At 41.2% G+C, this 19,073-nt stretch overlaps 2 protein-coding genes across 2 annotated transcripts; one reads left to right on the top strand and one right to left on the bottom strand.

Annotated features, from left to right (window-relative positions):
- Positions 1-542: 542 nt before the first annotated feature.
- Positions 543-3,701, top strand: pcbd1 (pterin-4 alpha-carbinolamine dehydratase/dimerization cofactor of hepatocyte nuclear factor 1 alpha). Its single transcript, XM_026190438.1, has 5 exons — positions 543-696; positions 1,393-1,524; positions 1,621-1,701; positions 2,503-2,591; positions 2,734-3,701. Exons 1-5 carry the CDS (start codon positions 694-696, stop codon positions 2,795-2,797), a joined length of 369 nt encoding a protein of 122 aa, XP_026046223.1. The 5' UTR covers positions 543-693; the 3' UTR covers positions 2,798-3,701.
- Positions 3,702-8,751: 5,050 nt separating this feature from the next.
- sgpl1 (sphingosine-1-phosphate lyase 1) lies at positions 8,752-17,675 on the bottom strand. Its single transcript, XM_026190785.1, has 14 exons — positions 17,379-17,675; positions 14,728-14,893; positions 14,237-14,304; positions 13,790-13,937; positions 13,561-13,640; positions 13,202-13,330; positions 12,754-12,842; positions 12,547-12,655; positions 12,364-12,462; positions 12,131-12,277; positions 10,339-10,577; positions 10,095-10,241; positions 9,892-10,012; positions 8,752-9,038 (listed from the first exon to the last, which is right to left on the bottom strand). The coding sequence occupies exons 1-14, from the start codon at positions 17,388-17,390 to the stop codon at positions 8,895-8,897; spliced, it is 1,698 nt and encodes a 565-aa protein (XP_026046570.1). The 5' UTR covers positions 17,391-17,675; the 3' UTR covers positions 8,752-8,894.
- Positions 17,676-19,073: the final 1,398 nt, after the last annotated feature.

Below are 19,073 nucleotides of genomic sequence, written 5' to 3'. Positions count from 1 at the left end.
CTGTGGCTCTGTATTAATGCCACAGTCAGCAGACACTCTCCGTTTCACCCCAGTCTAATGGTTTTGTTCTAAATCACAGCTAACTAAATGGCTTTAGCAGCGCTCTCATTTCCAGGTCCAGTCAGCTGTTAAATGCTGATCTCCTGTCACATCCTCTCCCTGTTTTCATTCCATTAACCACTTCATTTCTCTGAGCGCTCACAGTGACAGATGAGTTCACCGGGGCAATCTAACAAGAGCGGGTTGTCAACCTTTGACATGAACTCTGGTAAGCTGAAGAGCCAACCTCCTTTTTAAATCTGATGTCAACTGGAGAAAAGACATTAATATCAGCAGGTAATTATTCTTAGGATTAAGTTCATGTTTGATATGTGTGCATAAAAGGTACAGTGTCTTCTCTCTTCACACAGCAAACACTGCTGCACTGGCCTTTGTGCTGAATCGTGCTACAATAGCTGGCCTAATGCATGCCTTGTGCAACAGATGATAGTTTATGATTAAACCCATGCTGATAGGTGGTTGAATAGCTTAGCAGCAGTGAGGATTTTTGCTCAGGCTCCTGCAAGGGCAGCTAGGCGGGGACCATGAATGGATTTATTCCAGTTGCTCTCACTGGCTCCCACAGCAGATTTGCATCTGTGCAACAGGCTGCTGGAGCTGAATCTCCCCTGTGCATGAAAAGCCTCTGCAGACATGGTGAGTACATCTACACTGTCTCCCACATGGAGCTGTTGACATTTCCTCGCTGTCACAGGTAGCACTCTGCTCTACATTATAAGATTTCATTGCAGACTGACATTTCAGGTTTTCAAGCTAGATAAATACAATAAAGTGTCATGCATGCTAACATGAGTTTGGAGGAGGAGAGATGTTCACAGCAAGCCACGGTGAGGTTTGTTTGAAGTTTGAGGTTTTAACCAGCGGTAATCGTTTCTGTAGTGCCCATTCATGCCACAGATCGAGCAGATTAGACCGTTGCTATGATACCTGTTGATGTCACTGCTCGGTCTGAGGCTCTGGTCCTGACATCTGTCTGCTCTGCTGGTACATAATTGTGACTGCTCAGCTAGGGACAGAGCGTTCATGTGTAGATTGTGCAATAAAATGCTATCTATTTGGACGATGTTATGCAATGTTGACTCTGCAGGGCTGAATGAAATAAATTTCACTTTGAACCTGTGTTGTGACCCTGCATCATGTGTTAGAGGAAAAGACCAACCACCACCACCCCCTCTCCACCACCACATGCCTTTGAACCAGCTAGATTTTTAAACTAGGAATGTGGCCTCTCATTGTTTCCAGATGGTTTCCTCTACAACCAATCAGAGTTTGTGTTTGTGAAACTGCCCCTCTCAAATCTGCTGCACTGTTCCCTCTGCTCTGTCCTCACAGGCTGGTAAGGTCCAAGCTCTGACTGAAGAGGAGAGGGCCCACATACTCCCCTTGCTACGCAACGCTCAGTGGGTGGAGGTCGTTGGACGAGATGCTATTTACAAAGAGTTTATTTTCAAAGACTTCAATCAGGTTCTTGCATCATTGTCAAATATCACTTTTAAACTTAAATGACCCATATAACCGCTTTACCTTTTTATTTTAATTTTTGTATTTCTCCCCCTCCAGGCTTTTGGCTTCATGTCCAGAGTGGCTTTACATGCAGAGAAGTTGGACCACCATCCTGAGTGGTTCAATGTCTATAATAAGGTACGCAAGCCTAATAATATATGAAAATAAGATTACAGCCTATGGGGTGGGGGTTGTTTTCCTGGCACTGTGGACAGCTGGCTTTTGTTACTATAGAAAAGCCCAACATTGGGATCATGAATTAGCTTCAAAATGACCTCTCTTAAATGTCATTTTTGCCTTAAAACAATAAAGAACATGTGTTTTTTGTTTTTGAATTTAAAAAGTATTATTTATTTTTTTAACCCAGGGTTAGGGGAAGATGGGATAAGTAATTTTCACCCAAAGCTCTAAAACACCAGATACCTAGTCGACACCAAATGTCAGGTAAACGACTAGCTAGCTGTGAACCGTTTAAAGATGGCAGCTGCAGGTCTCTTCGTCGGGAATTTAACCCATGACTGTGTCTGAAAATTGTGCTAACAGACTTTTCTCAGCGTCAAATGTGTAACCGGTTAATTACATCCATGTTACACGGCAGCCAATTTAGCATGAAATTGTAATTTAACACAGGTGTTACTAAACGCGTGTCTTGTGTAGGCACGAGCCCTAATTAATGTGATTAATACCACGTGAGTTTCTCATTTCCAAGTCAAAATGGCTTTTGCTAAACTTGCAGTGTTTCCTGTTGGGCACTCAGGGTGTCGTCTGGTTTTGTCAAAACCTTAAAGGACACTTTCCCAGGGTCTTACCTTGTGCTCATGCTTCACCTGTAATGACTCCATAACAAATGGCGGCAAAGCTCTTTGTCGAGTGGTATTTTGAAGAAAACTCATTCAAATTTGCATTGATTCACCACTTTGTGCATTCTCCTTAACGCAGGTCCAGATAACTCTCAGCACGCATGACTGTGGAGGGCTGTCCCAACGTGACATCTCTTTGGCCACCTTGATTGACCAGGCATCTCTAATGTGAGCAGAATGTCACCGGTCAAGGCAGAGAAAACTAAAGTGCTCTTCACATGGGTTTTTATTTAAAGGGGGGTGGTAATTATAAGCTTAAGGAAATGGTATAAATTCCAATGGTACATTCATCTTTCTGTCCCAACTATAGGCCCATTCCTGCCAGAGCGCAATGGAGCGATGCTCCGCCAAGTTCTCAACAAGCGAAGAAATAAAATACTGTAATTGAACTAATCTGGCTTAAATTTAAACGTCATTAAAGAATATCTAATGATCCAATAAACCAAACTGTATGGTCAAAGCTATAAAACTGATATTTGCAGCTTATTGCGTATCTGTTTGGAGTTCCCAGTCAAACTTTTTTGGGGGGCAGCATCGTATTTAAATAAATTGTACATACACGATTTACTAAGTGTATGTGTATACAATTAACTTCAAACTGTGCTGAAATTAATACCGGGAACACGTCTGACAGTAACTGTGTTACATTTGTTTTGCTCCAAATGATGAGGGTGCTAAAGCTTTGGCTGTCACACAACCATAAGGATGGTTAATACAGGCAGCAAGTTCATTTCTTGACAGTGATCTGAAGGGTTCGCGATGTTTCAAGGTGTTGGTCAGGTTTCCAATCAGACTGGTCCATCATCACATGACGTGCAGAGAGGAAAACAGTAATGTGCGCATGCAGCACAGTAACTTCATTAACTGGGAGTATGGTCAGGTCCTGACCGTAAATGAGTTTGTGTTCGTCTACACCGTATTGTACCGCAGTCAAGTGAGCCCTCACATACGACGTCACAGTCAAGATAGCCGCACCTAAAATGTTGTTGCACTATTCTTACGCATATTACGGTACGGGTGCCGAATGGCTTAGAAACGCGAGTTTTCTGTATACTGGCGTTTCACGATTTTACTGCTCAATCCACTTCGACTTTTGAAATATTAGCAGTTGATATATAACAAATTACTTTATGATTCTCACACTGCACATTAAAAATAACAAAAAATGTTATATTCTGTAAGAGTTGATAACATATACAAAGCATTGTCTTCTCACTATACTGTACATTTCTGTTCACATGACCTTATGCCCAACTAAATAAAAATTGCTGTACTGTATTTTTGATATTGTGGGGGGTTTTGTGTTGTTGTTTGCTTTGGGTTTTTTTGTTACAAGAAAATTGTTTGAGGTGCCGCTAATATTTCACTGGATTCTTCCTCTGAGTTACCTCCACTCTTCCTCCTCTGCCTCACAGCCCAAATAATTTTACAGTTTCAGAGAAAATTAACAGTAAACTCTACTCAAATTACATTACAATATTCTCATCTTTGAACTGATAATACAGGGAAGCTGTAAGAGGTGACGCCAATATTTCACTTGATTCTTACTCTAGGTCATCCTCACTCTTCCCACTCCGACTCACAGCCCAATTAACTGTATGGTTTCAGAGAAAATTAACTCTACCCAATTTACATATTCTCAACTTTCAGCTGATATTACAAGGAAACTGTAAGAGGTGATGCCAATATTTCACTGGATTCCTACTCTGGATCACCCTTCCTCTTCCTGCTTACAGCCCACTGAACTGCCCACAGAAAATTCTACATAGAGAGATAGACAGATGCTGTATTTATCCTGCCACATAATGAAGAGTTATTGTACACTTTTACAGAGAGAACAATAGGAATGATTTCCTGAAGTGTTCTTCATGGCTGAAAGTTTGAATCAGTTAGAGGGAGGAGCCGTGCTTCTTTACAAGAGTGGAATGGAGCAGGTGTGATGGGTTGTCCATAATTTTAGTGACCTCTGACCCTTGCTGACTCAAACTCCTCCAAATTCTCACCATTGGTGTTTCTAACCTTGCAGAATAATTTGTTCTTCCATTTGAGATTTCATTTACTTTATCAGTTGAAATTACAAGTTACAGCGCGCTGGGCATCAAATCACGTCCATCAGCAGTTTGAATATTGTGAAAAAAGAATAGCATATATGTACATTATGGAGTGCACAGTGTTGAAGTTCCGGTAGGTGAGAGCGAGGCGTCTATGAAGTGTCACTGTTCAGCAGTCCGATGGCCTGATGGAAGGAGCTGTCCTTTAGTCTGCTGGTTCGGGACCGGATACTGCAGTACCTCCTGCCTGACGGAAGTAGTTTGAACAGTGTGTGACTGGGGTGACAGGAGTGATTGATCCTCCCTGCTTTCCTCTGACAACGCTTCTTGTACAGTCATGGCCAAAAGTTTTGAGAATGACACAAATATTAGTTTTCACAAAGTTTGCTGCTAAACTGCTTTTAGATCTTTGTCTCAGTCGTTTCTGTGATGTACTCAAATATAATTACAAGCACTTCATACGTTTCAAAGGCTTTTATCGATAATTACATGACATTTATGCAAAGAGTCCGTATTTGCAGTGTTGGCCCTTCTTTTTCAGGACCTCTGCAATTCGACTGGGCATGCTCTCAATCAACTTCTGGGCCAAATCCTGACTGATAGCAACCGATTCTGTCATAATCACTTCTTGGAGTTTGTCAGAATTAGTGAGTTTTTGTTTGTTCACCCGCCTCTTGAACAAGTTCTCAATGGGATTAAGATCTGGGGAGTTTCCAGGCCATGGACCCAAAATTTCAACGTTTTGTTCCCCGAGCCACTTAGTTATCACTTTTGCCTTATGGCACGGTGCTCCATCGTGCTGGAAAATGGATTATTCTTCACCAAACTGTTGTTGGATTGTTGGAAAAAGTTGCTGTTGGAGGGTGTTTTGGTACCATTCTTTATTCATGGCTGTGTTTTTGGGCAAAATTGTGAGTGAGCCCACTCCCTTGGATGAGAAGCAACCCCACACATGAAAGGTCTCAGGATGCTGTTGGCATGACACAGGACTGATGGTAGCGCTCACCTTTTCTTCTCCGGACAAGCCTTTTTTCAGATGCCCCAAACAATCGGAAAGAGGCTTCATTGGAGAATATGACTTTGCCCCAGTCCTCAGCAGTCCATTCACCATACTTTCTACAGAAGATCAATCTGTCACCGTCAACAGCAGTGCCGTTGACGGTGATGGGGGTATGTGCTTCTCTACACATCTGGAAGTCTACTATCTAGCACACCTGGATGTGAACCAGCGGTCTGCTTCACAAAAAGGATGCCCCTCTTAGCAGCCAAAACAGTTTTATACCACAACAAAAACAAGTATTAGTATGACTATCTTCTCCTGTGGATCTTCTCGGCGGTCCTGCCATTTCCCCCTGTGGATCTTCTCCTCCACTCCGTCCACGTCTCAGCTCGTTTGCATCTGCTACTTTCCTGGAAAAAAGAAAGAAAAACACCTCCCTAGCCAAACCTGGATTATTAATATTATCTAGCAATTCTTAGCCGGTTATTTTGTACTTATAATGAACAAAAATATAAACGCAACACTTTTGCTCCCATTTTTCATGAGCTGAACTCAAAGATCTGAAACATTTTTTACTCACACAAAGGACCCATAACTATCAAATATTGTTCACAAATCTGTTTAAATCTGTGTTAGTGAGCACTTCTCCTTTGCCGAGATTATCCATCCCTGCCCACAGGTGTGGCATGTCAAGGTGCTGATTAGACAGCATGAATATTGCACAGGTTTCCCTTTGGCCTTTTATTGTGGGCGGTCTATGTCGGAACTGGGTTGACGACCAGGCCGCACAATCTTCATATCTGGGCCTCATCTAGTGTCCAGAAATCCAGCTGTTACACACACATCTCAGGTTTTTACTTCTCTGGAGGAAACGCACCACCTGCCTCTCTTGAACAGCTGTCTCAACAAGATCACACACCTCCCATCAGTTTTAACCGGTTACAAATTCACTTATTCTGCAAGGAAAAAAGCGAGGAACAGAGAGAGCAGGAGGGAACCTAAGTTGAAACTGTGCACAGACGACTTTAAGATTTGTACATAAAGGCAATCTAACATTTGATCGCGTGATCAGTGACAAATGAATAAGTATGTAAACTGCCACTATGTTTACATGCTCCGCTTAACGTGGAAATGCGTGTGGTCGGTGCTCTCTGGTAGTTCATCACATAGCACCACACCTCTGGTCCCAACATGTGTGTTGTGTACTAAGTGTTTTTCAACTTTGTCATTAAAATGATTTTTCCCCCGTCACACTGTTTCCTGTTGTAACTTAAAAAGACGACTAAGAAATGATTTGAATCCGTTTTATTGAAAACATCACTGTAGAGCCATCTGCTACAGTCAGCTAAGCCCAATCCCCGTTGTTGGAAAGGCTGCAATGTCAGCACAAGGTCAAACACATCATTGCTACATAATGTCACTGCCAGTGAAGATTTACTGTGCAGACCTTCAGAGAATCTGTTACAGGGTTATCTGTGCCAGCTACTGCCTAAAACAACTTACGTAGAGTTCTTGAACATTCAATCATCAGTTTGTAGTATTTCTTCAATGCAATAGGATTAGTCCTTTTTAATTTTTTGTATCAGCATGGCTTTCCGCACCTTATTACTGACTACAGTATTTCAGGATGAAAGCATGGACACACGATGGTATGAACTTTTACTGTTAGCTGGATTGTTTAATCAGTCTTTAAACCAGGCACTGGCTACAAGATGGGAAATTCTTGCACGTGTGAGACTAATTACATTCATGCCAAATCTCTTCAAAAAGCTCCCAGTAAATAAAAACAGTTGAAACACAAACGTTGACAAAAAGAGTCAAATGAAGCAAAAAGGAGCGGTCACACAAATGCTTAAAATTTACTAATCAAGGCTGATAAGTTGTCATTCACTACAATGTTTCTGCTAAACATGTAGAGCATTCCCATTTGTTACACTTCATCAAGGAGAAGTTACATATTGCACAAACATGGAACTAAATTCAAGGAATTTTCAGCAACGTTAGATGAAAGCTCGTGAGAAACAGAGAGCAAGGTCCTTTTGGTGTTACAGTATGCATTGTTAAGTTATCAATCTGTGAGTAACATATCCTGCTGAGTAGATATTTACTAGAATACATCATGTCCACAGTCAGTCAGGGCAAACAGCTGATTTCTCCCAAGTTTAAAGAATCTCCATCTGTGGATCGGTCACAGCGGAGATGTTCCCTTTCAGTGTATTTACGAACACTTTAGTGCAGTCGGTCAAATGCCCCAAATGCTGTAACGCTTTTGTTATGTGAGAAATGGAAAACTGACGCCCAGTTTGAATGGGTTTCACTGGATGAAATAATGACGTTTGCATTTAGTGGAAACTGAGGTAGATTGAATTAGGACACAAATTATTACAACGAGGTGACACACAGGTGACTTTGCAGAATACAGAGGAATAATTGAGTTTCTGCTACTTGATTATCCAAGTAACTGATAAGTAGCTGGAGAGCTTTGGATATCACTAGCCTCTTTCAAAATATTAATGCCCCTATTCTCTCTTATTAAAATTAAGAGTTTTAGTGGATATTAATAACATTAAAAACTCCCATTCCCACCGTCTATGATACCAACCACAGTAGATGAACCACAAATGAAGGTAAATGAGTGCTAACAAAACAAGGACATACATGTTCAGGCTTGCAGATAAATTCTGGTTTCAAGTGATGTACATATTAACCTGATATGTAGTTTTTAGGGCATTGCAATGCTTTTACATTAAACCACACTTTTGATGATAATACACAGGCATGTACAGCCAGTTCAGAGCAGTGCATCAGTTTATAAGCTACAGGCAGCACAGCGATTCTAGCACATTTTGAGCTTTCGAGTAGTTTGTTTTTGCAAAGTCGTCGTGGACAGTGAAGTGAAGCGGTGACGGCATTGAAATGTTCTGGTATTTTCAAAAAACTGAAAGGTTTTACTATGCAATCAGTAGATATCATGACAGACGTGTATTAAATGAAAGCTAAAATCGAAATGAAATGTAAAACAGAAAAAACAAACACATTTCCTCTACATAATTTAAAATCAAATCAGAGGTTAAAACTCGTTTGGACCCAGTCATGTCTTCTCTGTACCATTTAGGCGCAGTGTTACAAGGAATTTCCCTCTAGGCTGATTAGAATGACAATGGCTTGTGCTTCAAAGATTGCTGCAGATGTTTGTTTGTTTTATATATATATATATATATATATATATATATATATATATATATATATATATATATATATATATATATATATATATATATATATATATATATATATATATATAGTGCAGGTATGCAAGATAAGGCAACCGTTGAACGATTTAAAAATCAGAGCTCTGGGAGGAGGCGAGAGCGTTTCCCTGCATGCAGTGTTGTCGGGCCAGGAGGGACCAATCCCTTTTCAGTGGGCTTTGCCGTTGCCATTCATGTGGCTGATCTTTGACTTGGTCACCTCAGTGCTGTAGAGACAGTCCAAGAAACCTCGGGAGATCTCCGTGACCAGGGATCTATCTGGGATGGCCTGGGCCATGCCGTAGATCGCTCCCTGCAAGAGCAGGAACATAAGTGAGCTTACAAACATCCAGACACATCATCCGTCTCCTAAAACAGGTTTTCTCTTAGCTATATACTTTCAGACGCAGAAGGCAGCTGCATTAATAAAAAAATTCCAGTTAAATGGCAGCACAGATGTTACTGTTTTTGTTTGCGTTTGTTGCATTTGGATTCATATAACCTCTTGTACCTCTCCAATGTGATGAGTGAACTGACTGAAGAACAAATGAAACTTGAGAAACTAACTTCTAGTTATATGGAATTCACCTTAATCTGCAGCAAGATCTGTTCTCAGTGTTAACTACGCTGCGTACAAACCTGTCGGGCACAGTGCTGCTTGTCCCACGTGGGTGGAGTTTAAAAGCTGGCACACAAAATAGCTGCTTGTGTCGACTCAAATCGAAGGTTTTATACAGCAACAATGCAAAATGCCACTTCCCTTCCCAAAATACCCACAGAATGTTAAACCGAAAAGAAAGCTAAATACACAGCACTCAGCATGATTCCTCTCCAGTGGCTACACTAGCGAGCACTACAAAGGTGAAGTCAGCTTGATTTGAATGATAAAGGTATAGTTTGGATCTACAGTAATATGTAATCTCCCTTGGTTTCCTCCTACAGTCCAAAGTCAGGTGAAGTAGCTGAATAAGGTATGAATTTATCTATATGCAGTAGGCTCAGACTGTGACCCTGTCATTACAATAGGATTACAACATCCTGTCATGGATCATCAAAGCAAAACTGTGATGTAATGATAAAGAAAGATTGGTGTCTTTGTGTTATTTAAACTTCTTAAAAAACCCACATGTTAATGATGACTATGTAGATAAGTAAACCAAACTCACCATTCCTGTAGTTTTCTCTTTGGGGTTCTTCATGATGATGGCGACCTGCTCTTTGACATCACGAATAAAGTGATCAGCGACCCCTGGCTGAGTGTGCAAAACTGTGCAGCAAATGTGGATGCTGTGAAAGCAACGATTGTGAGGTGTAAATATTTATCATGCCATCACATTTACTGAGACGTTATCGTTTGTTTTACATCTACCTGGACGGGTACTGCAATGTGTTCAGATTCCAGCCCTTTGACGTCAGTGCGTTAGACAGACGGAAAATATCAAAATCATCCGAGCCGATGGCCACCACCGACACCTCCGGATCCCCAAACACAAACACCCCTTTAATCTTGCGGATTCTGACAAACAGAGAAGAAGACAGAAGAATTTTAAAGAAGATAATAAATTACAGACTCTGTAATTTATTATGTTCAGTGTAACAAGTCTGTGTCTTACTCTGTTTTGATCTTGTGAGCTGTGCTGACGATCTTCTTGGTGGCGTCTACGTAGCCGTTCTCTCCCATATACATCATGGTCGCCCAGCAGGCGGCGATGATTCCTCCTGGCCTGGAGCCCGCTATAGAGGGTGAGGCATAGATCCCCCCTTGCCAGTCAGCAGCTACAAAGTATTGGTACTGACGGTACTTTTTATCGCTGTAGAGGATCACTGAGGAACCTTTGGGGGCGTAGCCATACTGGAGAGAAACGTAACACATGCACACAAGGTGCAGAATTAAAACAAGCATATCCCTGTACATACCACACATAGAACAATCTATGTGTGGTATGTATATATACACACTAGAGATGGCACGATACCACTTTTTTATGTCCGATACCGATATCATAAATTTGGATATCTGCCGATACCGATATGAATCCGATATAGTGTTTTTTAATCAACAAAACTGTTTTTTAAATATCTTGCTGCATTTTGTATAAGTTCATACTCAAGTTTAAAACAACAACTACACTAAAGCTATTCTGTTATACCTATATGCAAAAAAAAATATTTCATAGTTCAGCAATACTGATCAATCTAATAAACTTAAACCTACACCATCCTCCCTATTCTGGTATTTTAAAGAGTACTTAGCATAAATATTAAGCAACCTAACTAATAGGGTTCCAACTCCCAGCAACAACAAAAATAAATAAATAAAAAATAGGGAACCACCCCTCACGCTCCACCTCATGATGCTTAATCGACGTAATCAACCTTAATTTGATGCAGTGTGAAAAAAATACACAGAAATCAATTATTTTTCAAGAAATATTAAATAGATTCAACATCTTTCTTCAACAAAATTGCAGACTGCACAGATGGTACCTTCCCAAAGGAAAAAGTACTATAGCTTACTAGGGTATATTAGACTTAACAGTTACTATATACAATAATGGACTTCTATACATTTTACATCAGATTAAAACTTTGGGTGTAAGATTCGGATAATTATTTATTAAAAGCTCGACATTTTAAATGAGAATAAGAAAGAAAAGTATGTCTTTGTGCCCTCTTTTCCCTGTTAATGCCCTATCGGCCCCCCTGGCTAAACTTTGCTAGATCCGCCCCTGCACAGTTACCAGCGTCAGCTATGTAGAAAAAGATCCTCGAGTAGAAAGTAATATTAAATACATTCTAACAACAGCTGATCAAGCTTAAACGTGCTGCTGTTGTTCAGCCGCTGGTTTCCTCTTTCTGGTGCAAAGTGGGCCAAAAGCAAACTAGAGACACGGACTCCCGACAGAAAAGCCGATCAGCTGATCGTTAAGCAGTTTCATGATTGAAGTAGCAGCCAGAAGAGGCAGTCGCTCCATATATCGTTTGGTAAGCTTAACGCAGGAATGCTTTACAAACATTCAGAGATGGACTTACACACTTGCTTTACTTCTCTCGGGGATAACTTTGTCGGAGATGAAATGCCAGGTTGCTAGCGAAGCTCCACATGCTATCCAGACCACCGACAGGTCCCGCATGCCACAGCCGCTCTATCACGTGATGCATACTGCTCGACGTGCTAACGTTCTGAGGTGAGTTACGGCGTGTTGCAAGTTTTGCGAGGTGCTTTCGTGATATTTAATGGATCGGATTACATTTTTTATTTTTCTCCGATATCCGATCCAGTAATTTAGGTCAGTATCGGACCGATACCGATACGTAATATCGGATCGGTCCATCTCTAATATACACACACATGTATATTGTTCTAGAAAGATTTGATCTGAAGGCTGTTCAGCCACTCCTTACCTTGTGTGTGTCTGCAGAGATGCTGGTAACACCTTTTACCCTGAAGTCAAATGGGGCGAGTGGGTAACCAGCCTTGGCCATGAACACAATAAGAAAACCACCCAGACAGGCATCCACATGCATCGGGATGTTGTAGCGTACAGCCAGCTGCAACACATCGAGAGAAAGTGTGAGGGATTTGACTTCCCAGTTTTTGTCAACAGTACATATAAAAAAAATGGTGCACTTCTAACCTTGGCTACTTCCTCAATGGGATCTATGATTCCATGAGGAAACTGGGGAGCTGAGCAGACAAGCATGGCTGTGTTCTTGCTGATGGCTCTCCTCATGGCCTTGAAAGAGAACAAACAACACTGGAATAAATAATGCCTGGAAACAGAAGTCAGCACATGCTGTCTACGCGTGTTCTCGCTCACCTTCACATCCACTTTCATAGTTTTCTTGTCGAGAGGAATGTGAACCAGCTTCATCCCAAAATAATGTGCCGCTTTGTCAAAAGCTGCGTGGACGCTCACAGGTGCAAGGCTGCGGAAACAAAAGCAGGACACGAAAATGATTTCATGACTTTCTCTGGCAGGAACAAGCCTTGACACGGACCCTGTGTCCTGTAAAGCTCGGCTTACATTTCAGGGTGTTTGACGCCTCGCTCGTGTGCGATGTCTCTGTATGCTTTGCAGGCCATCAGTATGCTCTCGGTTCCTCCTGAAGTGACCTGCACAAAGGAGCGGCAAGGATAAGACAAATTCAGTCCACCTTTTCTAAATGTAGGGATAAAGGTTTGTGCATCGGTCTGATAACAGAGTTGCAAAAAAGAAATCTTTGGGATCACCAGAATTTCTTCACTGATCATAAAAGTGGTCAGATATTCAGCAAAGTCTCATTATAACTTTTCATGACTTTGAGTTACAACACAAACTGCAATTTTATTTCTTTGTATTTCTATTAAGGAGACTAGACTAGAAGTGGGTTTTAAATTGTCCCTGTCTATTATTATTATTGTATAACTGTGACGGAAATCCTGCCGATAAAGAAAATCCTTTTCTTGCAAGTGTCTACTGTATGGTGACTTACTGTGCCACAGGAGTTAGGCCCACCATGGAAGAGTGTGCAAGCCATTCTGACAACCTCTGCTTCCATCTTCCGTACGCCAGGAAAAATGTCTGGGTGGAGTGGATTGCTCCATGCAAAATCCCCATATACCTAAAAATAACCCCAAACAAACAAACAAATGAATGACAAAAGTAGTAAAGTGTTGCATAAACTGCAAACCTCAAACCAGGGTGAAACCAATGTCATCGAAAGGACCGACCAGGAAATGAAATCAAAAAAATTACTTTGTTACTGTAAAAACTCCAAAATGTATTCAAGCTTGACCCTGGCCATTAATGCTTGGAATGCCAAAATCTGCAAATGTATACAGAGATGCATACCTTCACTAGGAGGTTGGTCAGTGACTCATCACCCCAGTACACTGCCCCAGAAACCAATCCCTTATCCCACTTCACCTCATCTGCAACAAAAGATTGAGTCTTGAGAAACCACTGGCTTTCTCAAAGATATTATCCTTTTGAAAGATAAGTAGACAAGTTTTCTTATCAGCAATGAAGATTAGAAATACTGATAAAGAAGCAGGAATCTCAGGGCTGAATGAGGACTTACTCAGGGTGTCGTACTCCTTGATTTTCTCCATTACTTTGGCCTGAGAGAGACCTTTGGAGGGAAGCTCTGTGGTGTAGCTCATCCCCTCCTTGAGGGTAAATAGACTAGCAGACATGTCATCCAAAGCCTTGTTCAGCTGGCTCTGGATCTGATACAAAGAGAGGACAGAGTTACTTTACAGGCACAAACAGCAGTAGAGTAACGTAACCCATAACCTAAAATGGATATAGGAGAAGTAACAGTATTGCTGACTGAACAGAAGTAACCACATGTTATCACCAGAGCATCATCTTAATCGTGCCAAAGGTCTGTCATTCCCACCCATCCCCCTCCATGACTTTGATATGCAGTCATCCAAGAATGACTCATAATAACCCCAGACACTCGTCAGCACACACCAGAAGGGGGGAAAATAAAAAAGGGAAGAGATTTACCACTGATACTTACTGCCCCGCCAACGAAGGGTATTTTTCTGATGAGTCTAAAGCACTGCTTCTTGATTCGTGATGTCAGACCTATTAACCAGAAAACACAAGGCAGCAGCTGTGGTGAAATGTTAGCATGCATGCATCCACAAATATTAAGCAGCTGACTGTGACCCATAATCATACGTTAAGGGAAGGCGTAGTCACGAGCCCCTTTCACTCTGCTCGCAAACACACTAAAGAGCTAGATTTTTACCAAGAAGCCACACTCTGACCTTTCCCTCTCAGAGAGCTACAGATGGCTGGCTCTGACCTACTCGCTGAGGAATTTAAGCACCGATTCATTGGAAGATCTAGAAAGTCGAGACAAATGATGGCTTTGCTCGGTTGTGCCGCAATTCCAGATAGTGTGCACTACATTAGCAGATGGTTAGCTGATTACATGCGTTATCTCAAGTCTCAAAGACTCTAGCAGGCCTACTTTGGACCCATTCTTATTGTGTGAAAGATTACTTTCTTGCTGGAAGAGGAAGCCTTTGACCCATAGTGCTCCCACTGTGGTGATCACTGTCACTCCGATGATCTGCCACGGCTCCAGATGGGCACAGCGCGAGTTCACCTGCTGCCGGCCCTCCTCCAAATACAGCAGCACCATCTCCTTATACACCTCCAAGGCACTCTGGACATAGAGACACACAATATGCATTACAAGAGAAGTGCAGAGCAACCATCAGCTTTTCTCTAACAACAATCTGGATTTACAGAAGGCTCAAACTATTCAGTCAACAGCACTCATGTTTCCTGTGATACAGATCTCTTACACGACTATGGTGATATGGGGAAGCTACCACTGAGTGCCATGTATTGAGAACGTTAGTCACTGTTTGACAGCATAATGACTGCTTTCCTGCAAAATGAGGTAACAGTTAAATTTCATCTCACTTAATCTGAATTTTTTTTTTTTTTTAAACAAGACACATGACTTGTGACTGTGCAATAGGAGCAGATGTACAGGCATCCAGTAAAACACTGCAGGTCAGGCCATAAACCATCAAAGACAGTGACTGACAACACATCCAATTACTTTAAGGGAAAGTAACTAATCTTTCAAGTGCGAGTACTTACTTTTGAAGACATTGCCAGACCTACAGATCCCACCCCCACACACTTTAAACGCACTCGGCACTTTTCCTGACTGTCAGGTGAAGAGACAGCCAACACTCGGTACACCAGGTGAAAGTGAGAGAACACGTCCAGCGAACTGTAGATCTACAAGCAGACTCCTCCCACTAGTCACATAACACATCGAGCCCATTAAGGTAATCAGTCAGGATTAGACGAGACGGGAAAGACTGAGCTACAAATTTACGACGAGGTATAATTTACGTCTCTTTCAAAGCACGATCACAGGTGAATACTTTCCTGTCAGTTCAAATGCGCATGTAATGATTTAGCCCGAGGAGATCTAAGTGAGCCTTAATCACAGTGAAGTGCCCGTCAATGGGATTGCATAAGCGCAGCAAATTTGTCTTTGCATTATCTCCCTCACAAAGTCTTTTTACAACATAACAGCAGGCAGTTTGATCGTGAGGACTTGCCACCTCAGCTGCAATAAGAAAGCTTAAGGTTCAACAGCAGTATCTTAACTAATCACAATCTGTTCTGCCACAGCAAAAATAACACAATGAGGCGAGTCCTCTTAGTGCGACGGAAAGGCCGTTTACTGTGTGAAAGAACAACCTAAGATGTTGCCCCCCCCCATTAAATCCTAGGTAAAGGGTTGTTAGTGAGCCATGGGAGTCCTACCCCCTGACCAGACAGCAGCTGCCATACCTGCCTGTTTTGGACAGCCTGTTCTCATACAGGTTTAGCAAGATCAGCTGCAAAGAGCTGACTGAAGCAACAGAAAATAAGCAACTAACATATGTTGAATGGGAAGCTTGACTTGAGTCATGACAGGCATGTAATTTAGCACACCGCCCACATTTGATTGCTGTCACACATCTGTCAACTAAACAAATAAATAAATACATGAATAAATAAATAAAGATTAGATCACTCCCTTTTTTGACTCTACTTCAGCCTCAGATCCCACACACACAGCTTCCCCTCAGGAAAACCTACACCAGGTTCACACAAAGCCTCTTGTACTAGTTTCGTGCTACTCCTTGTTGAACAGTGGACACCCATTCTTTTGCTCAAACCCACCCTATACAACATTTAACTATTCTTCTAATGAGACCTTTTGTTGTTTCAAATGGGAGGTCATGTTCTCGTGGAAATATACTGGGCGTGAGGTGGTTGCTCCTGGATACATGAAGGAAAAAACAGTCAGCTTGCTAAAACATCACCAAAGCTCAGAGAGATGAGGAGATCACTGAGGGGGGAGAATAATTACAGATGTGGCGTCTGGAAATTTTTTATTTAAACCTCTACAAAGCCTCCAGATTGCCACAGTATCAAACGATATTTAGGTCAACATCAAAAGTATGTTTTTTGTTTAGTTTTTTTCCCCCCTTGAGATAATTCTTCTCTCTCCTGTGATGACCTGAAGGAGCTCAGAGTGATTTCTGCCCGGACAGCAGATCTGTTTCAGACCAGCTGCCATGTCTTTTGTCTGCCTCTGATTACTTCAATTAGAAAGAAAGAAAAAAAAAGCACTGCTTGCACAACCTTAAACAACTCTCCCGTGGGACTACTAAGAGTAGTGCTTTGTTTAAACTTCCTGCAGGTTTATGTTGAACAGGATTTCTACTTTTAGACAGAGGCAGCCACAATAAACAATAGTGAATGAGCCGCAAAACACGCACACAAAGAGGAAGGATCTTATTTTATTAGACTTTAAACCAATAAAAGTGCACCATGAACCTGTAGTTACATCTTGTATACCATCTTTTTATAACAGGGCCAAAAAGTATCGATGAAGATTAAATGTTTCCTGAAAAACAACCATATGTCTGTAACACGAAGCTCTCATAACAAGAGTGCCTGCCAGTGTTTGTGGACTCGGAGCATCCCTCACAGGAAAACAACTCGGGCCATTAGCTCACTTCAGTACTGATAAACAAGTCTGCTTCTTCGGGCGTCCTGAAGCCGCACTGTCATTGTCCCGTCTGCTACACTGCCTGTAACGTGAGACGGAGAGAAAGTACAGAGACACCTACCCAGTAGTCCATGTTCTCGAGGCAAACTGTCACCGAAAGTTCCCTTTATTTAGCCTGCTTCTCGGGGAAGTCACCTCCAGCAGCCTTTGCTATGAGTCCTCTGCTCTCATCTACATGCTACTACCAAACACAGCAGCAAGCTAACCCTGATTGAGGAAGTCACAAATACACTCGCGTATAACTGCACGCGGTCTGCGCATGTGTAGATCTGATGATGCTGTGCCGCTGTGAAATCTACCAATCTACCAGGCACCGCGTGCTTTGTAGATCTTCTCTCCGAGTCGCAGGAACGTCGCACGTTTTCACACCCACAACTGGATGTGAAATGCTGCGTTCAGAGACGCCACGTAAAAGACAATTTGCCGTCATGTGAGTCCAGTAATGTCATGGAAACCATCGTATTTATTGAAATATTTACGCCTCGAGTCAGTGACCTTTACCCCAGAAATGTTTGACAAGCAGACAACAAAGTACCTTTTCGTAATAAATCTTAATTTATCCACATTTATTCAGATGTATGACTGTGCATTGCTCAGATCATTTCGGCATTTCAGTTTTGTTCAGCGGAGAACAATCAATTTTTTGGCAACCTAAAAAAAAAGGTGTCTAAAAACATATATTACTAAGGGTCACATTCTCTGATTCTCAGATAATTATAAAGACAGATAATGGCTCTCATTCCTTGATAGACACGTTCTTGTTTACAACTGGATCATAATCGTTTACTTTTATTCTACTTAAAGTATACATATTTTAACATCAGTGAACGCCTCATTTAGCATTTTGTGTAACAAGACGAAATTCTGTCTAGAAGGGAAAACAGCGCCGCAGAGCTGCCGGGTACTGTAACTGCACATCTAAATACACTATTTTTGAGTGGGATATCTTCTTTTGGAGACAATTAAAAAAGTAGTTGTACAGCTGCCGTTTTATTGATAAAATTAAATTGATCGTCTTAAAAGAACATGAATAAAAAGTTATTAAACTAGGTTGACTTGTGGAATAAGGCTAAACCAACACAATAACCCAGACACATTATGTGTTTTGCTCTTTTGTTGTTGTAGTGGTAACTGAAGTCCATGTAGTTAAATTGCCCTGGATAGTCTGTGCGTCACTTTTATCACATTTAGAGTTGAGCTCTTCATCTGTTTGTCATATAAAACCAGTAAAAACATCCTAAATATAATTCTTTTAGCCTGAAATGTATTTATTTTTTCCCCTAAAGTGACCCAAAAGATACAAAATTCAAACATTTTAAAATTTTAGCCTGTGGTACAGGTGTTATCAAATCTTGTGCAATGAGGCTGTTCTGAGGTAAACCTGAAACTTTTATGTTTTGTGTTCTAAGTGTTACACTATTAAAAAAATGTTTATATTAATCATTATAGACGATAGTGATGATATTTTTTTAATGATACAGAACTGAGCAGAGTGTTTAATGGATGTAATGGTTATAAATGTTTATATGATAATTCCCAATTGTTCCAGAATGATGTTTTCGCCATTTTCACTTTCAATAAAACATATTTGAGTTATTATGACTGTTCTTTTTTCATTTCTTAAGTAAAAGAAGATATGATATTACTGGTAATAGATGTTTTTCCTCTAAAAATGAGTGCTGTAATACCAGTAAAATAGATTCCCCCTGCTTTCTGAAACACTCATTAAGGAACAATCATATATTTATTGCTGTTC

The sequence above is a fragment of the Astatotilapia calliptera genome, chromosome 13, assembly GCF_900246225.1.
Source record: "Astatotilapia calliptera chromosome 13, fAstCal1.2, whole genome shotgun sequence".
NCBI lineage: Eukaryota > Metazoa > Chordata > Actinopteri > Cichliformes > Cichlidae > Astatotilapia > Astatotilapia calliptera.
Note: the sequence above shows the minus strand (reverse complement) of the source record. Positions and strands in the feature narration are given on the sequence as shown.